The following is a 25,733-nucleotide window of genomic DNA, read 5'->3' as shown; positions in this document are numbered from 1 at the left end:
AAGTTATTACCTATGATATTCCTAATATCCAAACTGTCAACAGTTATTTCTAAATTACATGTTAAACTTCTATTAGCAGATGGAGAGACAGAAGGAATAGGATTACGGGGAATAAAAGCTTCCCTTAAAATGGGTGCAAAGTATTTGTCTCTCTTTTATTTCTTGCACTATCTTTACCAAAAACTCAGTTTTGTACCCCCTATTAATAAGTAAAGATGTAATAAACTCTAATTCTCTTTACAATTGCTCATTAGTTGTCATCCGGGAGGCTCTGATACATTGCCCCCATAGGGATGTTCTTTTTCAAAAATGGGGGATGATGGCTTCAATAATGAAGATAATTATTAGAGAACACGTTCTTTCCATGTATACTGCTATCAAAATATCCACAATTATGATTCCATTTTATATTGACATCTAAAAACTTAACTTCCAAACCACATTCTCGCAAAAAATCTGACTTACTATTAAACTTAATAATGAGGGTTGAATTATTTTGATTGCCTTCAACTATTCAAAAAAAGCGTCCACAAACATGTTATAATTTATTACTTTGCATTCTTCTTTCAAGGTGGTTATTATATCAAATGCTCACCACCCTAAAACAATGTTAGCAAATGTAGCGGATGGAGACCCCATCGCCACCCCTTTGTTTTGCTTATAACACTTTCTATTGAACATAAAATAATTATTGTCCAATAACATATCTAATAATTCACAGTAAAAGTTAACTTGTGTGTTGGGAATATCCATAAAGGTATTAAGCTATTTCCTGGTATAATCTATTCCTTTGTCATGGGGCAGAGCGGTAAATAATGAGCTGATGCCAATAGTCAGCATAAAATTTTTCTTGGAATCAAACATATAAGATTTAACAGACAATCTTAACTTATTTAAGAAATCCAATGAATCTTGGATGAAAGAATCAAGATGCTCTTCATCTCACATTGCTGCAGTCCTTACACTTGGGTAGTCCGCTGTCCTCGGTCGGCCCGAATATCAAAGTATAAGGCTGGCGTCGGTCAAGCGCGCATTAGCTGACATCAATCCTCAGTCTTTTGCCGCATGGTCCGATGCAGAAGCAGCGTTGCAAGTGCCGTTATTCGTTGAAATTTTTTCGAGGAGTTTCAGACCGAGTCTTTTCTTGCCTCAGTGGTTTACGGATGTCAGAAAAGTGAATAACTGTATTTCTTGTGGGAAACAGATAGATTATCATACTTTGTGTATTCCTTGTTTAGGGCCTGAGACGACGTTGTTGGGTGTCGCTTTGTGCTAGATTCAATAAGCGCACTATTAAGAGAAGGTTAGATTGTGCCAGATAAAGCAGCTAAGCCCAGGCAAGAAAGAGTCGCCGTGTTCTAAGCCCAGCAAGAAAGAGTCGCCCTGCGGGGCGGTTCTTAGAGGTGTCGGTGGAGGGTTTCTCTGGAGTCCCAGGGGAGACTTTGTTATTGCAGGATGTGGCCTCTCAGGAGGCAGGTCAGGCTGAAGGGGCTTCTCAGGTTACTGCCTCCCTTCCTAGGGTGGTTAGGCCTCTCCTTCTGTTTCCAAGGCTTCTCCCAGAGGCAGGCCAGGTTTAGCTTCAGTTGGTGTCACTCCTAGTTCTTCAGGATCTGTGCCCAAGAAGCATATGCTTAAAATGGCAGAAGATTTAATTACTTTGATTAGAGGTTCTTTGCCCTCCTGATAAGAGACCTAGGGTGGAACCTGAGTTGGGGAGTTTGAGCAGGCTTGGATGTTTGCTGAAGACTTGCAGGAGTATTCTCCTTATTCTGATTCTGTTGTGGATGAGTCTACACCTTCTGCTTCTCCTCCTGAGGATTTTTCTTTTCAGAGACTCTTCATTCCATGAGGGAGCATTTTAAGTGGGAAGGTCAGGACTTCTCTGATTGAATTTTGTTTTACCCCAGCATAGGCCTTTGGCTATACCTCCTGTTCTGGATGTTGTGGAAGATGTGTTTGCAGAGGCTTCTCTTAATCCTGATTCTTTGCCTCCTGCTCCTGTTAAAGATAGGTATTACAGGGTGCCTTTAAGAGTCCTAGGGCGGACCCAGAAACTGTTAGTCAGGGGCCTAAGGGTGTTAAGGCTTCTGTTGTTAAAAATCCGGTTCCTCCAGATAAAGAGGCCAGGGCTTTGGATAGATGGGGAAAGAAAGTCTATACTTCTTCCACCCTAGCTATGGAGGGCTTGTTGCCAGTTTCACATGTTGAAATACCAAAACTATCTGCTTTCTCAATTGAAGTCTAAGGTAGATGCTCTGGCGAAAGGTATTGAGTGTAAAGAGTTACAGGATTTAGTACATGTTTCTGAACAGGTGGGTAAGCATTCTTTGCAATGTGGTTTTGATGCTGTGGATCAGAATTTATCTGACCATGTTAAGACAATTACAATCTGATGTGTTGTTTGGTTCACCTGTTGAGGCAGTCTTAAAGAAAATGGAAGACAAGGCTAAGTCTATGCAGACTGTTAAAGATTTTTGCAGGTTCAGCCTCCGAGTTTAGTAGAAATTGGCCTACTAAATGATTCCCAGTCTTCAGGCCTAGAACAGGGAGTTCACCTGCACAGTCTTGGTGAGGGCAGGGGTCAGTCCGTTTAATTACCCAAGACAGATGGGTATTGGATATCATACACCAAGGTTACAGGTTTTATTTCCATACCTTGCCCTCCTTTCAAAGGCATGCCTCCTCAGCAAAGAATAGAGGCTCACAAACAAATTTCTCTGCTACTTCAAATAGGGGCCATACAGCCGTCCCTTTTGCCAGAGTGGCCTAGGTTTTATTCTCACCTGTTCTTAGTACCAAAGCAGGGAAACAGGTGGAGACTTTTGGATTTATCTATCCTCAACACTTATCTGGACATTCCCAAGTTCAAAATGTTGACGTTACAACAGCTTTTACCTCTGCTGGGCAAAGATCATTGGATGGTAACTTTGGATCTCAAGGAGGCTTACCTTCATGTTCCTATCAGACTGAGTTGCAGGAAGTATCTGGACTTCTCATTATCAGTTCTCTGCATTGCCCAGTTCTGGCTCCAGTGATAGCTTTCTTCAGGCTAAAAGGAATACAGATCTATCCTTATTTGGATGATTGCCTGATTCTGGCATCATTTGGAATATGTGATAGCAGTGCTAAGATGTCTGGGGTATTCTGTGAGCGAAATAAAGTCCAGTCTAGTACCCTCTCAGGACATGTGCTTTCTGGGTAAGACTGAATACAGCATCCCAGATGGCCTGGTGCTTCCCAATGCCAAACTGCGACACTGTCATTCAGATAATACCTTGCATTCAAAAGGAGTTTTTGTGGTGGGCTCAGGAATGTCACCTAAACAACGACAGATGCCTCAGACAAAGCTTGGGGAGCTCATCTAAATGGAAAGTGGATACAAGACAAGTGGCCTGCCAGACTACAACATCTACATATCAACTTGAAGGAGATGTTAGCAGTCCAGTTCCAGGGCAGGTGTTGATTCTAACAGACAACACAACTGTCATGTGATACATCAACACATTCTTATCCTCTATGCAGGCAAGCAATGATTTTGTGGGAGACTGCTCTCAGTTTACAGCTAAATCTTCAGGCAAGGTTTCTGCGGGGCACACACTCCCCTAGCAGATGTGTTGAGCAGACATTATGGATCCCCCACCAGGGAAATTGGATCCTCATGTATTTCAGAAATTGACAGTGTCATGGGGAACTCCAGACATAGATCTGTTTCCACTAAACCACCAGCTGCCAAAGTTTTGACAAGCCAAAGATGACTTTAATAGCTCCAGATTGGCCTCGACAGCACTGGTACCCATTACTGAGAAGTCTGAGTGGGGGAGCCTCCGGCCTTTGCCTTGATTCCACCTGTTGTCTCAGGAGAACAGTCATTTACTCAATGTCAAGCTTCACTCTCTTCACCTAACAGTTTGATGTTTCTGATGAGCCTAATTGTGGCTCTTCAATATCTTACTGAGTTACTGGACAAAGGTTTGTCCTTCTCTTCGATTAAGTTCATGCTGCAGACTATGACTGTGACCCACCATTGTTTTCTCATCCTTTGTTCAAAATATAAGACCCCGGATCTCAATTTTGTGTTGGAGAAACTTACTCTACAACCTTTTGAGCCTGCAGCTACTATATTTATCATGGAAGACTGCTTTTGTTGGCCATTACCTCTGCAAGAAGGGTTTCTGAATTGCAGGCCCTTATGGCGGTTGAGCCTTTCTTAATTTTCCATAATCCTTCCTTTATGCCTAAAGTGGTTTCTAGTGTGGCTTTAAACCAAACTATTCATTTGCCTACTTTTATGCAAATCCCCAAAATAAATATTATTTGAGCAGAACTAAAGGGTTCAGGCAGTCTCAGCAGTTATTTGTTTCTTTTGCTTTGAGTTCTAAACAAACTATTTCTAAGTGGATTGGGTTTTGCATTGCTTTCTGTTATTCCCATCATGGCAAGGAGATTCCAGCTGGGATTAGGCCTCATTCCACTAGGGCTACTGCCACTTCAACAGCTTTTAAGGGGTGGCAATAAAGATATTTTGGAGGCAGCTACTTGGAGTTCAGTGCAAACTTTCTCTAAGCATTATCACCTTCCACTTTACTCTAAATCTAAGAACATAGTACAGTTTTGTACCTACCATAAATGTAGATGTTCAAGATCCACATTGTTGCAGTCCAATTTCCTCTCTCTCCCCCTCTAGTAGTTAGTGTTAGGGTGTGTGGGTTGTTGTAATTATTGTTATATTGTATATATTGTACATATTATTAGTGCTAGGGTGGTTGGTTGGTTGTTTGCTGTCTTTTGTTTTTGACCTTTTTTTTTAGGTCTTCTGACATCTAACATCTACATTTATGGTAGGTACAAAACTGTACTTTTTTGTGTAATTGGGTTTAAAATAGCATTTTAAGGTCAAATTGCAAACACACACACACACACACACACACACACAAATGCAAATACAAAGAAAGCCCTCTGCTTACACACTTCTAGAATTACGGAAGTGAAAGGCTAAGATTAACTCTCATACGGGGACTTAAACCCAGGACCTCCAGCAAATCACATTAGCGTCACTGTCTCACCTAAAAATAACCTCACCATTTGGCAGGATCGTGACACTGCATTTTTAGAATTCTATTTTCCAGGCTACAACTTAAGACCAAGCACACGCATTCAAACATTTCACTCAACACCACTGGTATGCTTTTAAAGGTAAGCAAATTATATGTCTCTGGTAACTAAAACAATAACCTTACCTGTGCACTTCAAGGCTCGGAGTACACATACAACAGCTTGTTGAGCTATGTAAAGCCAGTATCAAAATGTTTACATGCATTTATTTTTTTTCTTTCTTCTGCATAATTTTGAGCAGCTAACCTAAGATATCAGGACTCGAGTCATGTGAACATGATTAGCTGTTAGTGTTTTTGTTTTTAACATCTTAACACATCTTAACATATTAAATTCCAGATCAGAGTGAGTCTCACCTGCTTTTGCTAACATAGAAGCTAAAAGCTTGCAGACGATGGAGCCCCTTTTTCTCATTTTGCACTGCTTACTATATGGAAAGTAAGGAATAACTCCAATAATATTTTGTGCACAGGATGTCTTCAAACCATATGCCATTATTAATAATTCCATGATAGCTGTGTTTACATCTCTGAAAAAAAGAAAAACATTTTTATTCACATTTATTCATTTGTTTATATGCAGGTGAACTGGACATCTAGGGCCCTTTGTTAGTCACATCATAGTTAAAAAAGAGAATATGATAAGGAACGTACAGTTGTGTACACTTACCATAAATGTAGATGTTCTAGTGTTATTCACTGTTGCAGTCATCACACTTGGGTTATCTGCCTGCAGGTAGCCCTCAGTCGGCCCAAATACCAGAGTCTTAGTATTTCTGGGTCGGATGCTGTCACTTCTTCCATGACGTCAGGTCGTAAGGGGTATAAAACAGGCAGCTGACGCCATTACATCAGTTTTTTTTGCCCCAAATGTCAGGATGCCCCAAATAGGGAGCTAGTATATGATGGGGAATACCACCAGTAAAAAGTAAATACCAATGCCATTAGGAATGGCCATAGAGAGGAGAGGTAGAAAGATAGAGAAAGCCAAGGCGCTGGAGGGAGGGAAACCAGGACTGCAACAGTGAATACACTCGAACATCTACATTTATGGTAAGTGTACACAAAGTACAGTTGTGTACACTTACCATAAATGTAGATTTTCAAGTGTATTCACTGTTGCAATCATTACATTTGGGTTATCTGCTTGCAGGTAGCCCTCAGTCGGCCTGATTAACAAAGTCTTGGGTCCTGCATCAGTTGCTGTCTCTTCTTCCATGACGTCAGGTCGCCAGGGGTATAAAACATGCAGTCGACTCCATTACATCAGTTTTTCTTGCCCCAGATGTCAGGTGCCCCCCCTAATGGGAAGCAATTAAATATAAAAGTACAATGATATACCTCCAACAACAAAGCAAATACACCAAAAAGCTTTTAAGCATAGTAAAAGAAAGTAGAGGTATAACCAAAAGAAGTTATGGGGCTGGAGGGAGTGTAACCAGGACTGCAGCAGTGAATACACTCGAACATCTACATATATGGTAAGTGTACACAACTGTACTATGTTCTTCATGTTTCACTGTTGCAGTCATTACATTTGGCTAGACTCCCAAATCTATGGTTGGGAGGAGAAATTTAAATAGCATTAGGACCAGCTATAAGACCGTGCAAGACTGCAGTGGCAAAGCCAGCTCTGGATTTAGAGAAAATTGGCAAATGATAATGCTTGGTGAAAATATGTACAGAACTCCTGGTAGCAGCTTCTACGATGTCCCTGGTAGGGACACCTCTGAGAAAGGCTGTAGAGGTAGATGCAGCCCTGGTGGAGTGAGGTCTGATCCCCTGGGGGATGGGTTTTCCATGGTGCTTATAGCAGAAATTAATGCAATGGCCTATCCATTTAGAAATGGTTTGCTTTGAAATAGCCTACCCCTCTGCCCCTGCAGCAAATGCCACGAGCAGTTGTTCAGATTTCCTTTGAGGTTTAGTCCTGTCCAAGTAGAATCTAAGTTGTCTGTGCACATCTAAGGAATGCAGTATCTGTTCTCCTTTGTTCTGTGGATTGGGAAAGAAGGATGGCAAATGATTGGATTGATTAAGAGCCACACTGAAGGATGGATTGGTTCTGAGGGACACCCTGTCCGCATGAAAGATGATGAAAGGCTCCTCTGCCATAAGGGTCTATAATTCAGATGCCCTTCTAGCTGAAGTGATTGCTAAAAGGAAAGCTGTTTTCCAAGAAAGAAATTTTAAGTCCGCAGTAGCAGCTGGCTCGAAAGGAGGTAGAGTGAGTTTCTCCAAAACAAAGTTAAGGTCCCAGGCAGGGGTTGGAGCTCTCCTGGGTGGTCACAAATTTTTGGCCCCTCTGAGGAACTGCTTGAGCAGTGGATAAGAGAAGAGGGGAGGTTATGTGTTACAATGAGCTGAAATGGCTGAGGCGTGGATTTTAATGGAGGAAAAAGATAGGTCCTTGTGAAGCATCTCAGTTAAGTATTGTAAAATCTGAGGTAAATTGGGCACTGCTGTGCTCATCCCTTGAGACTGGTTCCAGGCACAGAATCTTTTCCATTTTTCAGCATAAGATTTTCTAGTACTAGGCCTCCTTGCCTCTAAAATGATATCCATCACAGGTTTACTGAGGGATGGTAAAGGAGAGATTAGGTAATTAGCCAGGCTGCAAGGTTCAGAGTTAGAAGCTGAGGGTGCAGAATCTGTTTCTCCTGCTGGGACAATAGGGAAGGAGTCTGAGGCAGGTGCCATGGGTCTAACCGTGACACACTGCGCAGGAGGGGGTACCAGTGTTGGCGTGGCCAGTCTGGAGCAATCAACATCATCCTTGGTTTGTCCTGTTTGATTTTTAGTAGTACTTTGGAAAGCAGAGGAAGAGGGGGGGAAGGCATAGACTGATAGGTTTTTCCAGCTGAAGGACAGAGCATCCACTTTCTGGGCTTGTTTGTGGGGAGTCCTTATGCAAAATGTGTCCAATTTGTAGTTCTGGGGAGAGGCAAATAGGTCTATATCTGGGCTCCTCATTTGCTTGTCAGCATGTTGAAAATCCTTGGTTCCAGTTTCCACTCGTGTGGGTCCATTATGTTTCTGCTTAGTCGGTCTGCCAGTGTATTTCATTTTCCTGGCAGGAATTGAGCTTTTAGGTGCACTTGGTAGCTCAAGGCTGTGTTCCACAATGCCATGGCTAGACTGCAGAGAGGGTAAGAATGTGTACCCCCCTGCTTGTTTATGTACCACATAACAGTGGTGTTGTCCGTCTTTACCATTAGTTGTCCTGGAAGAATGTGGTCCTTGAAGGCTGTCAGAGCATTCTGTATAGCTAACATTTCTTTTGATTGATATGCAGGTGCATTTGACTTGGGTTCCATTTGCCCTGAATGCACTTCCCTGCCAGATGAGCCCCCCATGCATAGTCTGATGCGTCTGTTGTTAAGGTTTGGGCGGCAAGGGGTGGTGTGAAAGGCAGTCCCTTGTTTTGGTGGCAGGCCTCTGCCCACCAAAGGAACTCTAGGCATAAGCAAGGTATGATAGGAATCATTGCTTCTAGATCTTAGGAATGTTGCCACCATAGGCTTTTTAGATACCACTGTAGTTTCCTAATACGCAGTCTTGCATATGGAATTAGAAGAATGCAGGAGGCCATGAACCCAAAGGCTTGCAGTATTTGCCTTGCAGATAGCAGGGTTTTTGTGGACACTTGTTTGAAGTAGGTTGTCAAATGCATTTGTTTCTCTGGCGTGAGGTAAGCCATCTGGGAAGTTGTATTCAAGCTTGCTCCCAGGAATATAACTTGTTGACAGGGTACCAGGTGAGATTTCTTTTCATTTATGGGGTACCCCAGACAGGTTAGAACCCTTTGTATAAAGGCCAGATGATTCAAAAGTATATCCTGGCTTTCTGCCCAAATTAGACAATCGTCCAGGTATGGGTATATGTGAATATTTCTTTGCCTGCAAAATGCAATAACTGGAGCTAGGCACTTTGTGAATACCCTGGGCACAGTAGATAAGCCAAAGGGAAGTGCAGAGAACTGATAGTGTGTGTAGCCTGCTTTGAATCGAAGGTATCTTCTGCAAGATTCCCTGACTGAGATGTGCAGGTATGCTTCTTCTAAATCTAGTGTTGCCAACCAGGCGTCTTTGCCTAGCACAGGAAGCAACTGGTGAAGAGTCAGCATCTTGAATTTTGGAATCTCCAAAAAGGTGCTTAGAGTACACAGGTCCAGGATAGGATGCCATGAATTGTCTTTTCTGGGTACCAGGAAAAGTCTCGAGTAGAAACCTTGTCCCTTTTCCACTTCTGGTACCAAATGAATAGCCCCATGCTTAAGAAAGAAAGTACTTGTTTTTGGGCCTCTGTCCACTGATTTGGGGGTAGGTCCGGCCACCCGTTTGGTGTTGGCAACGTGTGGAAGTGAAATCTGTATCCCTTGGACACTATATTTAAAACCCACTTGTCCTGGGTAATGAGCTCCCAGTTCTTTGCATGAAGAGCAATCTTTCCCCCCAAAGGGGCAGTCAGTTGATAAGTGCTTGGAAATTTTAAAAGGAAGTCATTGAGACAGTTTACCATAGGGGGGGAGTCTTATTACTCACAGATTTGGAAGTGGAGGCCCCCCACTGCTTAGTTATGTGTGTCTACTGGGACTGAAACTTGGGGTTCCTGCTGTGTCTGGGTTTGACTTGAGAAGACCTGGAAGGGGCTGGAAAGGACCAATTTTTAGAGGGCCAGTGCCTACTAAATCTAGAGGATGAACTTGTAAGAAATCTTTAACAGTTTGCATAGATTTAGCTTGATCTTCCATCTTTTTAAGAACTTCCTCAGCTTTGTTGCCTGATCCTGATTTAAGGGAGCATCCAACAATTTAGCTTTAACATGATCAGGTAAAGATTGCTCCTTAAGCCAAGCATGCCTTCTGAGCATAGACCCAGTAACAGCAGCCCTGCAAGAGGCTTCTAATGAATCAAAACCACATTGCAAAGTATGTTTTCCAACCTGTTCAGCAGAATGCATTAAATCTTGCAATTTTTTATTTTCCACACAATCAGGAATCAACATAATTTTCTGTTTAAGCAATCCAATAACATGTTGCTGATACTTTAACATATGAAACTGGCAGTTTAAAGCCCTAATGGCCAAGATTACAGACGTGCAAACCTTCTTACCCCATCTATCCAGCAGCCTGGAGTCTATTAGAAGGGGTAGGATTTTAAGCAGTAGAAGCCTTAATGCCCTTGGGCCCCTGAGAAATAGTCTCTGGATCCGCAATAGGATTTTTAAAAAGGAACTTGTGTGACTCAGGGACCCTGTAGTATCTGTCAGGTTTTCTGGGAGCAGGAGGCAAGGAATCAGGGGCCAAACTAGATTCTGAAAAAGCATCATCAACAACGTCTAGTACAGGAGGGATAGCTAAAGGCCTATTCTGAGGCAGGAGTAAGAAATCCCTGAGCCTCTTTTTTGAATCAGAAAAATCCTGGCTTTCCCAGTGGAAATGCTCCCTTAGAGTATGTAAGGTTTCACCAAAAGAAAAATCATCTGGAGGGGAAGCAGAGGGGAATAGAGTCCTCTGCATCAGAATCCTCATAAGTAGGTAAGGGCAAATCCAGATCATCAGAAGAATCCGAAAAAACAGAATCCTGGTCAGAAGATTCATAAACAACTTCAGTCCTAGGCCTCTTAGAAGGGGGGGGGGGGGTGGCTACCCCTGATTACAGTTATTAGATCTTCAGCCATTCTTATTTGTTTTTTAGGCATAGAGGCCTGAGCATGTGGCCTGGAAGTCGTTTTTTAGGCATGGTTCGAGATTTAGGCCTAAGTGAAGAAGGAGGCATCGGTTTAATATGCAAGTCCGTAGGCCTGAATACACCCTCAGAAGCTGGTGCCTGCACAGCGCCTCCAGACCCATCCAAGGTAGAGACATCTGCGGGTTCCATAGTTGAAGCATCTCGCGGCATACCGGACTCTGAATGGGTCTCAGTAGAGGCCTGCGAATCAGAAGTAGTGGGTATTAGGGGCTGCAAAAGCGCCTCACTGAGTACCGGCGAACTGGCGACTGGCTTAGGAGAAGTGTTATCGGCAGTTTTGGACCTCGGCAGCCTGTCTCTGTCTTTATCTTTGCATTTTTTTGGAATCCCGGAAGTCAGATGGCTAACCAACGACACTTCTGGATAATTAAACCGAGAACCGAAATATTTAGATGCGAAAATATACCGACAACGGATAGTGCGCTGATTAAATAAAGCACAAAACCGACAGCAAGGTACATCATGGTCAGGGCCTAGACAAGGAATACAATATGAATGAAAATCTTTATGAGGTATTTGTTTTCCACAAGTAATGCAATTATTAACTTTTACTGACATCGGTAAGGAGCAAGAAAAAGTTTCCCCAACGGGGTACTTAGCTTTAGTTGAAGACTTCGGTTCTGAAACTCGAAAACGAAAATTTCAGGAGTCGGACGACTGGCACTTGCAAACTGCTTCTGCTTCGTGCACCGCACGGCAAGAAAGACTGATGTAATGGTGTCGGCTGCATGTTTTATACCCGACGACCTGACATCATGGAAGAAGGGACAGCAACCGACGCAGGACCCAAGACTTTGTTAATCAGGCCGACTGAGGGCTACCTGCAAGCAGATAACCTGAATGTAATGACTGCAACAGTGAAACACGAAAAACATCTGTACTATGTTCTTCATGTTTCACTGGTGCAGTCATCACACTTGGGTTGATTCCCAAAGCTGAGGATGGGTGGAGGCAGTCAAGAAGTGTTAGGGTTGGCTAGTAGGCCTTGCAAGACTGCTGTAGCAAATACAGCCCTGGATTTGGAAAAGATAAGTAAGTGGTACTGCTTGGTGAAGGTGTGTACAGAACTCCAGGTTGCAGCTTCCAGAATGTCCCTGGTAGGGACTCCCCTGCAAAATACTGTAGAGGTAGATGTAGCCCTAGTGGAATGTGTTCTGACCCCCTGTGGGGTAGGTTTCCCATGGTGTTTGTAGCAGAAATGGTTGCAGTGTGCTATCCATTTGGAAATGGTTTGTTTTGACATGGCCTTACCCTCTGCCCTGTAGCAAAGTTGACTAGCAGCTGGTCAGATTTTCTGAAAGGCTTAGTCCTGTCAAGGTAGAACCTGAGCTATCTGTGCACATCCAAGGAGTGCAGGATCCTTTCCCCTTTATTCTGAGGGCTAGTGAGGAAGGTTGGTAAACGGATGGATTGGTTTAGAGCCACACTGGACACCACCTTAGGCATAAAGGATGGGTTAGTCCTGAGGGAAACCCTGTCAGCATGGAAAATAATGAAGGATTCCACAGTCATTAGTGCCTTTAACTCAGACACTCTTCTAGCTGAAGTTATGGCTAAAAGCAAGGCTGTTTTCCAAGAGAGGAATTTTTACTCTGCTGAGGCAGCAGGTTCAAAAGGGGGAAGCATGAGCTTTTCCAGTACAAAGTTAAGGTCCCAGGCAGGGGTGGGTGCTCTCCTAGGGGGCTTTAAGTTGTTAGTCCCTCTCAGGAACTGTTTGATGAGAGGGTGAAAAAATAGAGGTGTATAATACATAATAGAGGTATTACAATGAGCTGAGATGGCAGAGGCATGAATCTTAATGGAGGAGAAGGATAGGCCTCTGTGGAGTAGCTCTGCTAGGTAATCTAGGATTAGAGGTAAGGAGGGCACTGCTGTGTCCTTTCCTTTAGACTGATTCCAAAAACAATATCTTTTCCACTTTGCAGCATAGGATTTCCTTGTACTAGGCCTTCTGGCTTCAATAATGACGTCCAGCACCTGTTTGCTGAGGGTTGCTGGTGGGGTATTCAAGGGATAAGCCAGGTTTAGGATTTGCAATTGTGGACACAAAACCTGTCCCTGCTGCTGAGACAGCAGGGTAGGAGTCTGGTGTAGATGCCAGGGTGGCACCGTTGTCAGGCTGTATAGGAGTGGGTACCAGTGCTGGCGTGGCCAGTCTGGGGCAATAAGAATTGCCCTTGGCCTGTCCTGTTTTATCTTGAGTAGTACTCTTGAGAGAAGGAGCAGAGGGGGAAAGGCATAGATTGAGAGGTTTTCCCATTGAAAGGATAGGGCATCCACCTTCCAGGTCCTGCTGTGAGGGTTCTTGGTGCAGTATTTGCTTAACTGGTGGTTCTCGGGAGAGGCAAAGAGGCCCACCTCCGGAGTCCCCCACCTCTGGGTCAGAAGTTGAAGGTGTTGGGCTCCAATTTCCACTCGTGTGGGTCTAGGAGATTTCTGCTTAAGTTGCCTGCCAGGGGAATTTTGTTTTCCTGGCAGGAACTGAGCTTGTAGATGCACTTGGTTGCTCAAGGCTATGTTCCACAGGGTTTATGTTGTTTATGTACCACATAACTGTGGTGTTGTCTGTTTTTATCAGTAGTTGTCCTGGAAGGATTAGGTATCTGAAAGCTGTCAGAGCACTCTGTACAGCTAGCATCTCTTTTTGATTGATGTGCAGGAGAATCTGCCCTGGGCTCCAGTAAACCTGAACGCATTTGCCTGCCATGTGAGCCCCCCATGCATAGTCTGATGTGTCTGTTGTCAGGGTTTTGGTGGCAAGGGATTGAGTGAAATGCAGTCCCTTGTTTTGGTTGCATGCTTCTGCCCACCAAAGGAACTCTGCCCTTAGACAAGGTATGATAGGAATGACTTGTTTCCAGGTCCTGAGAATGTTGGCACCAAAGACTGAAGTTTCCTCCTATGCAGTCTTGCATATGGAATTAGCAGAATACATGAGGCCATGAACCCTAGGGCTTGCAGTATTTTTCTTGCAGATAGCTGGGTTCTCGTGGCCATTTGTTTGAAGTAGTTTGTCAGATAGACCTGTTTTTCTGAAGTGAGAAATGCCATCTGGGAAGTTGTGTCCAAGCTTGCTCCCAGGAATACAATCTTTTGACTGGGTACCAGTTGTGATTTCTTTTCGTTGATGGTGTACCTCAATGAAGTGAGAAGGCTTTTTACAAATGCCAGGTGCTGATGTAGCAATTCCTGACTGTCCGCCTGAATCAGGCAGTCGTCCAAGTATGGGAAAATTTGGATATTTCTCTGCCTGCAGTATGCAATGGCAGGAACCAGGAACTTTGTGAATACTCTGGGCGCAGTAGATAAGCCAAAGGGAAGTGCAGAGAACTGACAGTGCATAGAGCCTGCCCTGAAACATAGATATTTCCTGCATGACTCCCTTATGGGGATGTGCAGATAAGCTTCTTTTAAGTCTAGAGTGACTAACAAGGCATGCTTGGCTACCATAGGGAAAAGCTGTTGCAGGCTAAGCATCTTGAATTTTGGGACCACCAGAAAGTTGTTGAGAATTGAAAGATCCAGGACTGGGCACCAAGAGCCCTCTTTTCTGGGCACCAGGAAAAGTCCGGAGTAGAAACCCTGACCCCTTTGTTCTACTGGAACAGGTTGAATAGCTCTGATATTGAGCAGGGAAAGTACTTGCTTTTGCACCTCTGCCCACTGGATTGGAGGAAGGCCTGGAAACCCGCTTGGGGTTGGCAGTGAATGGAAGTAGAATTTGTACCCCTGGGATACAATGTTGAGGACTCATCGTTAATGAGTAATGGACATCCAGTTTTTTGCATGAAGGGCAAGTTTCTCTCCTAGGGTCACAAGCAGTTGGGAAGGGCTGGGAAGGAGAATTGAGAAGTCATTGTGAACTTTTTCCATAAGGGGCGGCTTACCACTCCCTGTTTTTGGGGTGGGGGCACTCCATTGTTTAGATCTCTGCATACCCTGAGACTGTAGTCTGGGTGGCCTGTTTCCCCTGGGTCTTGTCTGGGAAGGCCTGGAAGGGGCTGGAAAGGACCAGTTTTTTGAAGGCCAATGCCTACTGAATAAAGGTGGTTGCACTTGTAAGAATTCTTTAACAGTTTGCATAGATTTAGTTTTTTCTTCCATCTTTTTAAGAACTTCTTCTGCTTTGGTGCCAAACAAACAGTCCTTATTTAAAGGAGCTCTAGTAATTTGGATTTGACATGATGTGGCAAGGTTTGCACCTTCAGCCAAGCATGCCTTCTCAGTACAGAACCAGTGACTGCAGCCCTGCAAAATGCTGCTAGGGCATCAAAGCCACACTGCAAAGTATGCTTACTAACTTGGTTTGCAGAATGCAAAGGATCTTATAAATCTTTATTTTCTGCACAATCTGGAAATAATACCATTTTTTGTTTAATTAGTTCCATAATATGTTGCTGGTACTTCAACATATGAAAAGTACAGTTTTGTACCTACCATAAATGTAGATGTTCAAAGATCCACATTGCTGCAGTCCTTACACTTGGGTAGTCTGCTGTCCTCGGTCGGCCCGAATATCAAAGTATAAGGCTGACGTCGGTCTAGGCGCATTTGACTGACATCAGGACGTCAGGGTACAAATGCGCATGACCGACGTCATATCCTCAGTCTTTTCTTGCCCCAGATGTCAGAAGACCCTAAAAATAAAAGTCAAAACCAAAAGACAGCAAACAAACAACCAACCATCCTAGCACTAAAAATATGTACAATATATACAATATACACCTATTGACAACCCAACCCACACAACCGCCTCTAACTACAGAGGGAAGGAGGGAGGGTAAATTGGACTGCAGCAATGTGGATCTTCGAACATCTACATTTATGGTAGGTACAAAACTGTACTATGTTCTTCATCTCACATTGCTGCAGTCCTTACACTTGGGTAGAATCCCAAAGCAGAGGTAAGGGAGGATGGCCAAACTATAAGGAAGCAGGAGCTGCCAAAATGCCCTGCAAAACAGCAGTGGCAAAACCAGCCCTGGATTTAGAGTAAAGTGGTAGGTGATAATGCCTAGAGAAAGTATGCACTGAACTCCAAGTAGCTGCCTCCAAAATGTCATAGTTGCCACCCCTCAAAAGCTGTCAGTGGCAGTAGCCCTAGTGGAATGAGGCCTAATCCCACCTGGAATCTCCTTGCCATGATGGGAATAACAGAAAGCAATGCAAAACCCAATCCACTTAGAAATAGTTTGTTTTGACACAGGCTTGCCCTGAGAACTCAAAGCAAAAGAAACAAATAACTGCTGAGACTGCCTGAACCCTTTAGTTCTGTCCAAATAATAGCAACTGCCTGTGTACATCTAAAGTGTGCAAAATCATTTCCCCTTTATTTTGGGGATTTGCATAAAAAGTAGGCAAATGAATAGTTTGGTTTAAAGCCACACTAGAAACCACTTTAGGCATAAAGGAAGGATTAGTACGTAAAGATACCCTATCCTTATGGAAAATTAAGAAAGGCTCAACCGCCATAAGGGCCTGCAACTCAGAAACCCTTCTTGCAGAGGTAATAGCCAACAAAAAGCAGTCTTCCATGACAAAACTTTAATTCAGTAGTAGCTGCAGGCTCAAAAGGTTGTAGAGTGAGTTTCTCCAACACAAAATTGAGATCCCAAGCAGGAGTAGGAGCTCTTCGTGGGGGTCTTATATTTTTTGCCCCTCTAAGAAATTGCTTGAACAAAGGATGAGAAAACAATGGTGGGTCACAATCATAGTGAGCCGAAATTGCTGCAGCATGAACCTTAATAGAAGAGAAGGACAAACCTTTGTCCAGTAACTCAGTAAGATATTGAAGAGCCACACTTAAATTAGGCTCAGAAACATCAAAATCCTTTGCTGCACTCCAAAATAAAAATCTCTTCCATTTATCTGCGTACACTTTCCTTGTACTAGGCCTTCTAGCTTCCAAAATAACATTCAAAACTTGCTGTGGAAGTGGAGGCCCACTATGGTTCAAAACAGAATATGCCAGGCTGTTAGGTGCAGAGAGTGAAGCTTGACATTGAGCAAATGACTGTCCTCCTGAGACAACAGGTGTGGAATCGAAGGCAAAGGCCATGGAGGTTTCCGTACCAGGCTTCTCAGTAATGGGTACCAATGCTGTCGAGGCCAATCTGGAGCTATCAAAATCATCCTTGGCTTGTCTTGTCTGGCCTTTAGTAGTACCTTTGGGAGGAGAGGCAGAGGCGGAAAGGCATACACATGAAGATTGCTCCAATTGAAAGAAAGAGCATCCACTTTCCAAGCTGTGGGATGAAACCTTTTGTGCAAAACTTTGGCAGCTGGTGGTTTAGTGGAGAAGCGAACAGATCTATGTCTGGAGTTCCCCATGACACTGTCAATTTCTGAAATACATGAGGATCCAATTTCCACTCGTGGGGATCCATAATTTGTCTGCTCAACACATCTGCTAAGGAGTTCTGTGCTCCGGCAGAAACCTTGCCTGAAGATTTAGCTGTAAACTGAGAGCAGTCTCCCACAAAATCATTGCTTGCCTGCATAGAGGATAAGAATGTGTTCCGCCTTGCTTGTTGATGTACCACATGACAGTTGTGTTGTCTGTTAGAATCAACACCTGCCCTGGGAGAAGTAAATCCTTGAAAGCTATTAATGCAAACTGGACTGCTAACATCTCTTTCAAGTTGATATGTAGATGTTGTAGTCTTGCAGGCCACTTGTCTTGTATCCACTTTCCATTCAGATGAGCTCCCCAAGCTTTGTCTGAGGCATCTGTCGTTAGAATCTGACTCGCCTCTGGCGGGTCACAGAGAGTCCCTTGTTTAGGTGACATTCCTGAGCCCACCACAACAATTCCTTTTGAATGCAAGGTATTATTTGAATGACAGTGTCCAAATCCTGGCAGTGCTGTGTCCATACATTTTGAGATACCATTGTAGCTTCCTCATATGCAGTTTGGCATTGGGAAGCACCAGAATACAAGATGCCATGAACCCCAAGGCTTGAAGGACTGTCCTTGCAGTCAGCCTGGACTGATGAGACAACTGATGAAAGTAAAGGGAAAGATTCTTTTGTTTGTCCGGGGTCAAAAGGCCATCTGGGATGCTGTATTCAGTCTCACACCCAGAAAGCACATGTCCTGAGAGGGTACTAGACTGGACTTTATTTCGTTCACAGAATACCCCAGGCATCTTAGCACTGCTATCACATAATCCAAATGATGAAGAAGCTCGTCCCTTCCTTGAGCCAGAATCAGGCAATCGTCCAAATAAGGCGAGATCTGTATTCCTTTTAACCTGAGGAAAGCTATCACTGGAGCCAGAACTTTCGTGAACACTCTTGGCGCAGTAGATAAGCCAAAGGGCAATGCAGAGAACTGATAATGAGAAGTCCCAGCTCGAAGACGCAGATACTTCCTGCAACTCAGTCTGATAGGAACATGAAGATAAGTCTCCTTGAGATCCAAAGTTACCATCCAATGATCTTTGCCCAGCAGAGGTAAAAGCTGCTGTAACGTCAACATTTTGAACTTGGGAATGTCCAGATAAGTGTTGAGGATAGATAAGTCCAAAATTGGTCTCCACGTGTTCCCTTTCTTTGGTACTAGGAACAGGCGAGAATAAAATCCCAGGCCCACTTCTGGCATAGGAACCGGCTGAATGGCCCCTATTTGGAGTAACAGAGAAATTTGCTTGTGAGCCTCTATTCTTTGTTGAGGAGGAACGTCTGGCATGCCTTTGAAAGGAGGCAAGGTATGGAAATAAAACCTGTAACCGTGGTGTATGATATCCAATACCCATCTGTCTTGGGTAATTAAACTCCAATTTTCTTTGAAAAGTGCCAACCTTCCTCCCAAAGGTGCTGCCAGGCGAGAAGGCTCTGGCAGCTGAAAAGGTAGGTCATTGGGTCTGTTTACGAAAGGACTGACCCCTGCCCTCACCCGAAGACTGTGCAGGAGAACTCCCTGTTCTAGGCCTGAAAGAGCCCTGAGCTCTGCCCCTACCACATCTAGATCTACCCCTAGACTGGGAATCATAAGAAGGATCGTCCACCCCTTAGTAGGCCAATTTCTACTAAACTTTGGAGGCTGAACCTGCAAAAATCTTTAACAGTCTGCATAGACTTAGCCTTGTCTTCCATTTTCTTTAAAACTGTCTCAACAGGAGTACCAAACAACACATCAGATTGTAAAGGAGCATCTAAAATCCTTGTTTTAACATGGTCAGATAAATTCTGATCCCTCAGCCAGGCGTGCCTGCGAAGAACTGACCCAGTGGCAGCCACCCTAGACGAGGCCTGTACAGCATCAAAACCACATTGCAAAGAATGCTTACCCACCTGTTCAGAAACATGTACTAAATCTTGTAACTCTTTACAATCAATACCTTCCGCCAGAGCATCAACTTTAGACTTCAATGGTGAAAGGAGATAGTTTTGGTATTTCAACATGTGGAACTGGCAATTCAAAGCCCTCATCGCTAGAGTGGAAGAAGTATAAACTTTCTTTCCCCATCTATCCAAAGCCCTGGCCTCTTTATCTGTAGGAACCGGATTCTTGACAACAGAAGCCTTAACACCTTTAGGCCCCTGACTAACAGTTTCTGGGTCTGCCCTAGGACTCTTAAAAAGATACTTATGAGCTTCAGGCACCCTGTAATACCTATCCGGTTTAACAGGAGCAGGAGGCAAAGAATCAGGATTAAGAGAAGCCTCTGTAAAAACATCTTCCACCACATCCAAAACAGGAGGTATAGCCAAAGGCCTATGCTGGGGTAAAAACAAAAATTCCCTAAGCCTTTTCCTGGAATCAGAGAAGTCCTGACCTTCCCACTTAAAATGCTCCCTCATGGAATGAAGAGTTTCTGAAAAAGAAAAATCCTCAGGAGGAGAAGCAGAAGGAGTAGAATCATCCACATCAGAATCAGAATAAGGAGAATACTCCTGCAAGTCTTCAGCCGAAGACTCTGAAACATCCGAAGCCTGCTCAAAACTCCCTAGCTCAGGCTCCACCCTAGGTCTCTTATCAGGAGGGGGCAAAGAACCCCTAATCAAAGTAATCAAATCTTCTGCCATTTCAAGCATATGCTTCTTGGGCACAGTTCCTGAAGAACTAGGGGTGACACCAACTGAAGCTAAACCTGGCCTGCCTCTGGGAGAAGCCTTGGAAACAGAAGGAGAGGGCCCAACCACCCTAGGAAGGGAGGGGAGAATAGTAACCTGAGAAGCCCCTTCAGCCTGACCTGCCTCCTGAGAGGCCACATCCTGCAATAACAAAGTCTCTCCCTGGGATCCCAAAGAAACCTCCGGTGGAACCACCGGCTCCACCGACACCTCTAAAGAACCGGTGTCCGGTACGGACGGTTCTTCTAGCCTAGGCTTAACTGCTTTGTCCTTGCGCTTCTTCGAAGAAGCGGGCGTCGGAGCATCCGACGGCATTTTATAATTGCACCGCTTCCCGAAGACTAACCTGGCACAATCCAACCTTCTCTTTATAGTGCGCTTATTGAATCTAGCACAAGAGCGACACCCAACAACGTCGTGCTCAGGCCCTAAACAAGGAATACACAAAGTATGATAGATAGGTATCTGTTTCCCACAAGAAATACAATTATTCACTTTTTCTGACATCCGGTAAACCACTGAGGCAAGAAAAACTAAAATATTCTAGCGGGTACTTAGCCAACTTTGACTCGGTCTGAAACTCCGAAATCGAAAAATTTCAGAACGCCAACCGGCACTTGCAATGCTGCTTCTGCATCGGACCATGCGGCAAAAAAGACTGAGGATATGATGTCGGTCATGCGCATTTGTACCCTGACGTCCTGATGTCAGTCAAATGCGCCTAGACCGACGTCAGCCTTATACTTTGATATTCGGGCCGACTGAGGACAGCGGACTACCCAAGTGTAAGGACTGCAGCAATGTGAGATGAAGAACATCTGACAATCCAATGCCTTGATGGCAAGAGTTGCAGAGGTATATACCTTCTTACCCCCATCTGTCTAAAGCTCTGGAATCCCTGTACGAAGGGGTAGGATTTTTGGTTATAGTAGCCTTAATACCTTTAGGTCCCTGGGAAATGGTCTCTGGATCAGCAGTAGGATTCTTGAAAAGAAACTTGTGGGAATCAGGTACTCTGTAGTACCTGTCAGGTTTCCTAGGGGTCGGGGGTAATGTATCTGAAGTAAGACTGGATTCCATAAAAACATCATCTACAACATCCAGGACAGGGGGTATAGCTAGAGGCCTGTGCTGAGGCAACTCTAAAAATTCTCTGAGTCTCTTTTTGGACTGAGGGTAGTCTTTGCATTCCCAGTGGAAATGCTCTCTTAAAGTATGCAAGGTTTCACCAAAAGAAAAATCCTCTGGAGGGGAGGCAGAGGGAATGGATTCCTTTGCATCTGAATCCTCATAGGCTGATAAGGGCATGTCCTGATAATCAGAAGGGTCAGAGTCATCGGACTCCTGGTCTGTAGAGTCAGAAGGAAACTCAATACTAATTAGGGTAATAAGGTCTTCAGCCATTCTAAGCATTTGTTTTTGCGGCATGGGAGCTTGAGTGTGCGCTTTGGTCATCGGTTTTCTAGGCGTAGTGCATACACTGGGCCTAAGAAACTTGGTAGTTTTGGCTAAAAAAGAAGTCGCCGGTTTGATTCTAACATCGGTAGGACGGAATACACCCTCAGAAGCCGGTGCCTGCACAGCGGCTTCAGACCAATCCAAGGTAGAGACATCCACAGGTTTCATAGTTGAAGAAGCATCTCGCGGCATACCGGACTCCGAATGGGTCTCAGCAGAGACCTGCGAATCCATAGAAGTGGGCAGCACAGGGGCTGCAAAGGAGCCTCACTGAGTACCGGCGGACTGGCGACTAGCTTAACTGAAGCGTTGTCGGCAGTTTTGAATCTATGCAGTCTGTCCATCTCTTTATCTTTACGTTTTTTCGGACGATCAGTAGTCAGATGGCTTACTGAAGCCATTTCGGAATATGGAGAACGAGAGCGAAAGAATTTAGCGACAAACATAGCCCGATGACGAATGGTTCGGGCGTTAAAAACAAAGCACAAAACTGACAGCAAGGGACGTCGTGGTCTGGGCCTAAACAGGTGATGGAGTAAGAATGAAAATCTCTGTGAGGTATTTGCTTTCCACAGGCAAGACAATTGTTAACTTTTTCTGACATCGGTTAGAGCAAGAAAAAAGGATCCCCAATAGGTACTTAGCTTTAGAAGACTTCAGGATTATAAACTCGAAAACGAAAATTTCAGGTAGTGGCCGACCGGCACTTGCAAACTGCTTCTGCTTTGGGCTCCTCCTCGGCAAGAAAGACTGATGTAATGGTGCTGGCTGCCTTTTTTATACCCCTGACGACCTGACATCATGGAAGAAGTGACAGCATCCGACGTAGAAATACTAAGACACTGGTATTCGGGCCGACTGAGGGCTACCTGCAGGCAGATAACCCAAGTGTGATGACTGCAACAGTGAAACACAAAGAACATCTGTAATAGCACGACATGCACTTAAGAGTTATTTGAAAATCATACAGTATTACTAAGTTCACCATTATATACAAGAAATTAATACTCAAAAGCTAAACATGCTTAACACACTAATATTTGCTGAAACCAGACACAATACAGACAGTAATGAGACCGCAGATCCAACTGGAAAGGTAACAAAAATATATGCATCAGAGCATCATTGCATGTACAGCCCTCTGCTATCATCACATTCCCCAATGAAACTATGCAGAGAAGGTGACATTTTAATGCAAGATAAAATGGATTTCCAAAACTGTGCTCCATCTAAGAAAAAGGCTCCGTAGGGGAGCACTGCAGTGAATGCAGAGATTATACTATATTTGTTTGATGGCAGGAGGAGACAATAAGCCTATTTAGTCTGTCATTTAATTGCACTGAACCTTATACCTCTCCTTCACCTCTATCTTTGCCTTAGTGTTTTGGCAACTGGTCTTAGGTCAATGGTCTTGTGGCATGCTACACTGATCTAGGCTGAACAGTCTGTACTGTAGTTTACGGAGCTGATTATCTCTCTTTTGTTATGAAGTAAATAAGTAGTCAGAATGGTACTGTGAGGTTGATGCTGAGAAAGCCTGTAATGAATTGAAAGATTTTGGGTTGAGCTGGATGGCAGAGTAGTGCAGCAAACAGTACTGTTGCTTTGTAGTGCTTGGATCACCAGTTTAGTTCACAGCTGGTGTGATTTCTGAGTGAGCATATTCTCTCTGTGCTGTGTGGGTTTTCACAAAAGGCTCAGATCTCCTTCCACTTCCAAAAATGTGTTGCAAGTGAACTGGCAATCTTCCATATTGCCCACTGGTGTCTGAGCCATGTGTGCATGTGTGAGCCATGTGCATCTGCATCAAGGAATGGACTGTCATAACATACAGGATTTGTGTCTGCATGGTGCACCAAGTACCAGAAAAGGTTCCGGCTCTCCTGCAACTATGAACTGCATTAAGCAGGTAGATGCAGGATGAATGAATGAATGTCTGTTATTGGTTCAGTTACTTGCCAGATGCTGCAGATAAGGATGAGACTGAATATCTCAAGGTGGGAATCAATACCTCTTAGGTTGGAATTTGTTCATACAGTGTTCTGTACTTACACTGCATTCAACATGCTAAGGTGAGTGCTGGGTTTAACAAGACTTTAAGGTACTTGAAGGTGTGCACTTTAACCAGTTTTACTTCTCAGCATTTGATACTACAGTTTACTTAACTTTCAAAATCTCTTTATGTTATCTGTTTGTTAATTAGGGAAGTGTCCCAAAGCTTTTTTCAGGAATTACCCTAGCTCAGAATGAGCAACAAAGAAACAAATGTTACATACTCACCATAATAACAGATCTTCATGATCCATATCCATGTCCATCCACTTCAACATTACAGGACTGACTGCAGCAGGAGGCATCAAACTAGACATTAATTATCTTTTCTCAGAGCTTGAGCTCCTTCCCTATCTCCCAAAAAGGCCCCAACTTCCCTCTCATTTCAACTATACTCAAGTTTTCCCTCAATAACCTAATAATCTGCCATGGACCTAAAACTCATCTAGTGATTCCCTAATAGTTGACCTGTTGAAGGCATTCAGAGAGGTCTATAAGGTCATCTTAGAGATATTAGGTGACCATTGGTAAGGGGAAAGAAATGGGGGGAGGGGTTGCTGAAGAGGATAAACAGAGCACGAAGATGTCTCATTATGGTAAAAACATAACTTTTTTGTCTGAAGCCTGGATGTCTCTATATCTGTCTCCCTCCAGGTCCCCAATAAGACTCCCCACTGGTACAGCTGTAGGGTTAGGTCCTCTGCAGAGTATCCAAGCCAAGTCTTCCAGCACCCTCTCTGTAAACCCAGTGCTTTGTGTCCCTGATACACACACACACTGAGAGATTTGATTTGCACACACACCTGGAAAGGCTGGCACAGATTTACTAGTTATGGCCCCTTCTGCCCAGACTATAAGGTAGATATCACTGCCACCAGACACTCCCCAATCATCTAATCTAAGGCCCCTAACAAAGGGTGTCCAATTAAACTGTTGAATTATTAATACTAATGCAAATGGTAGTAGTTCACCAAGATGGCTAGACCTTTGGAAGTGGCCCACACAGTGTCACCAAATAAATATAAGAACTCTCAAAGGTTAGATACTTTTGACAAGGACCAGCCACAATAAAAGTTTTAAATACATTTAATAATAAATAATAAAACAGCATGAAAATACTGAATAGATATTCACAGTAAACCACAGAGTTCAAATCAAAGAAAATATTGAAATTAACATTGATGGACAGACTCATACAAATAAAGAAAAACAGTCTCTGAACTAAGCTTCACTATAGCCCTGGCTGAATCTAAAAGAATTACTGTTCCCTAGTTAAGTCACTTACTACCGCAAGGCAAGATGTTGTGGGTGATGGCCTTTTTAGTCAGGCTTCCCAAAACAGAATACTCTATACTCTGAGATTTCTCTTTGTAATACCTAAAATATAATTTTCAAGAGGGCTGACAGAATGACCTCATCTGGTCACCTGATTCTAGGTTCTCACAGTATTCCCCTTTGAAGCTGAGATAAGAATTTTGCACAAACAGCCACAATACACATCCAAAAGTTTATGGCAGTGCCTGGGGCCTCCTCTCTTGTCAAGTGAACTAATAAACAAATGCTCTTTCCTAGACCCAGCATCTCCAGTCCTATTCAGCACTGCGGTGTGCCTTTTAGTGGTTTAACAGCTCATTTACATTTCTCTTATTTTTCTTAAAGTAAGTTAGCTGGTTAACCTCTGCTGTGTCAGTGTCCTCTATTAAAACATATACATTTAATTCAGTTACAATAATACATATAATTTTTTTTTCATTCCAGCAGGGTGCACTGTTGATACATTTTAGCACAAGAAAACCTCACCAGTACATTTTCAGCACAAGCATCTGTACAAATCATTTTGACAGACAAATTGCATACAGTTCTAATACATTTGTAACACAAGCATCTTGTATAAACCAGTTTGATATACACAGGATATATTCTTTATTACAAAACTCCAACTGGCTATACTGGCACTTGCCCATATAATCACAGAAGCACATGTTGCAGTACTACAAATATCATCTACTGATGAATTCATTAAAAAAAGCTAAGGGAGGAGCCACAGACCTAGATGAGTGAGCTCTAGGCTTACCCAGAGTAAATGTATTGCTTATTGCTGTATTCCCAATAGTATGACCTAAAATCCACATGGACAGCACAATTAAAAATATATATATTTGTTGAGGGCAAAGGAAATAAAAGCTGATCACGCTTTCTGGTACCTCTGTTTACTTTCAGGTAGAATCTATTGCCTAAGAATACCAAGACAATAACTTTTTTCACCTTTTTTTGAATGCTC

At 43.5% G+C, this 25,733-nt stretch overlaps 1 protein-coding gene across 1 annotated transcript in view; it reads right to left on the bottom strand.

Annotated features, from left to right (window-relative positions):
- The window catches only part of PRPSAP1 (phosphoribosyl pyrophosphate synthetase associated protein 1), a 785,329-nt gene that overhangs the window by 390,842 nt on the left and 368,754 nt on the right, over positions 1-25,733 (bottom strand). Inside the window, exon 4 of the mRNA XM_044068098.1 lies at positions 5,469-5,641. Within this exon, the coding sequence (XP_043924033.1) occupies positions 5,469-5,641 (173 nt within the window). The remainder of the gene's footprint in view (positions 1-5,468; positions 5,642-25,733) is intronic.

This window comes from Protopterus annectens, chromosome 4.part0, assembly GCF_019279795.1.
Source record: "Protopterus annectens isolate FY-2018-M chromosome 4.part0, PAN1.0, whole genome shotgun sequence".
NCBI lineage: Eukaryota > Metazoa > Chordata > Ceratodontiformes > Protopteridae > Protopterus > Protopterus annectens.
The sequence above is the reverse complement of the archived record's forward strand: the minus strand, read 5'-3'. Positions and strand labels throughout refer to the sequence as shown.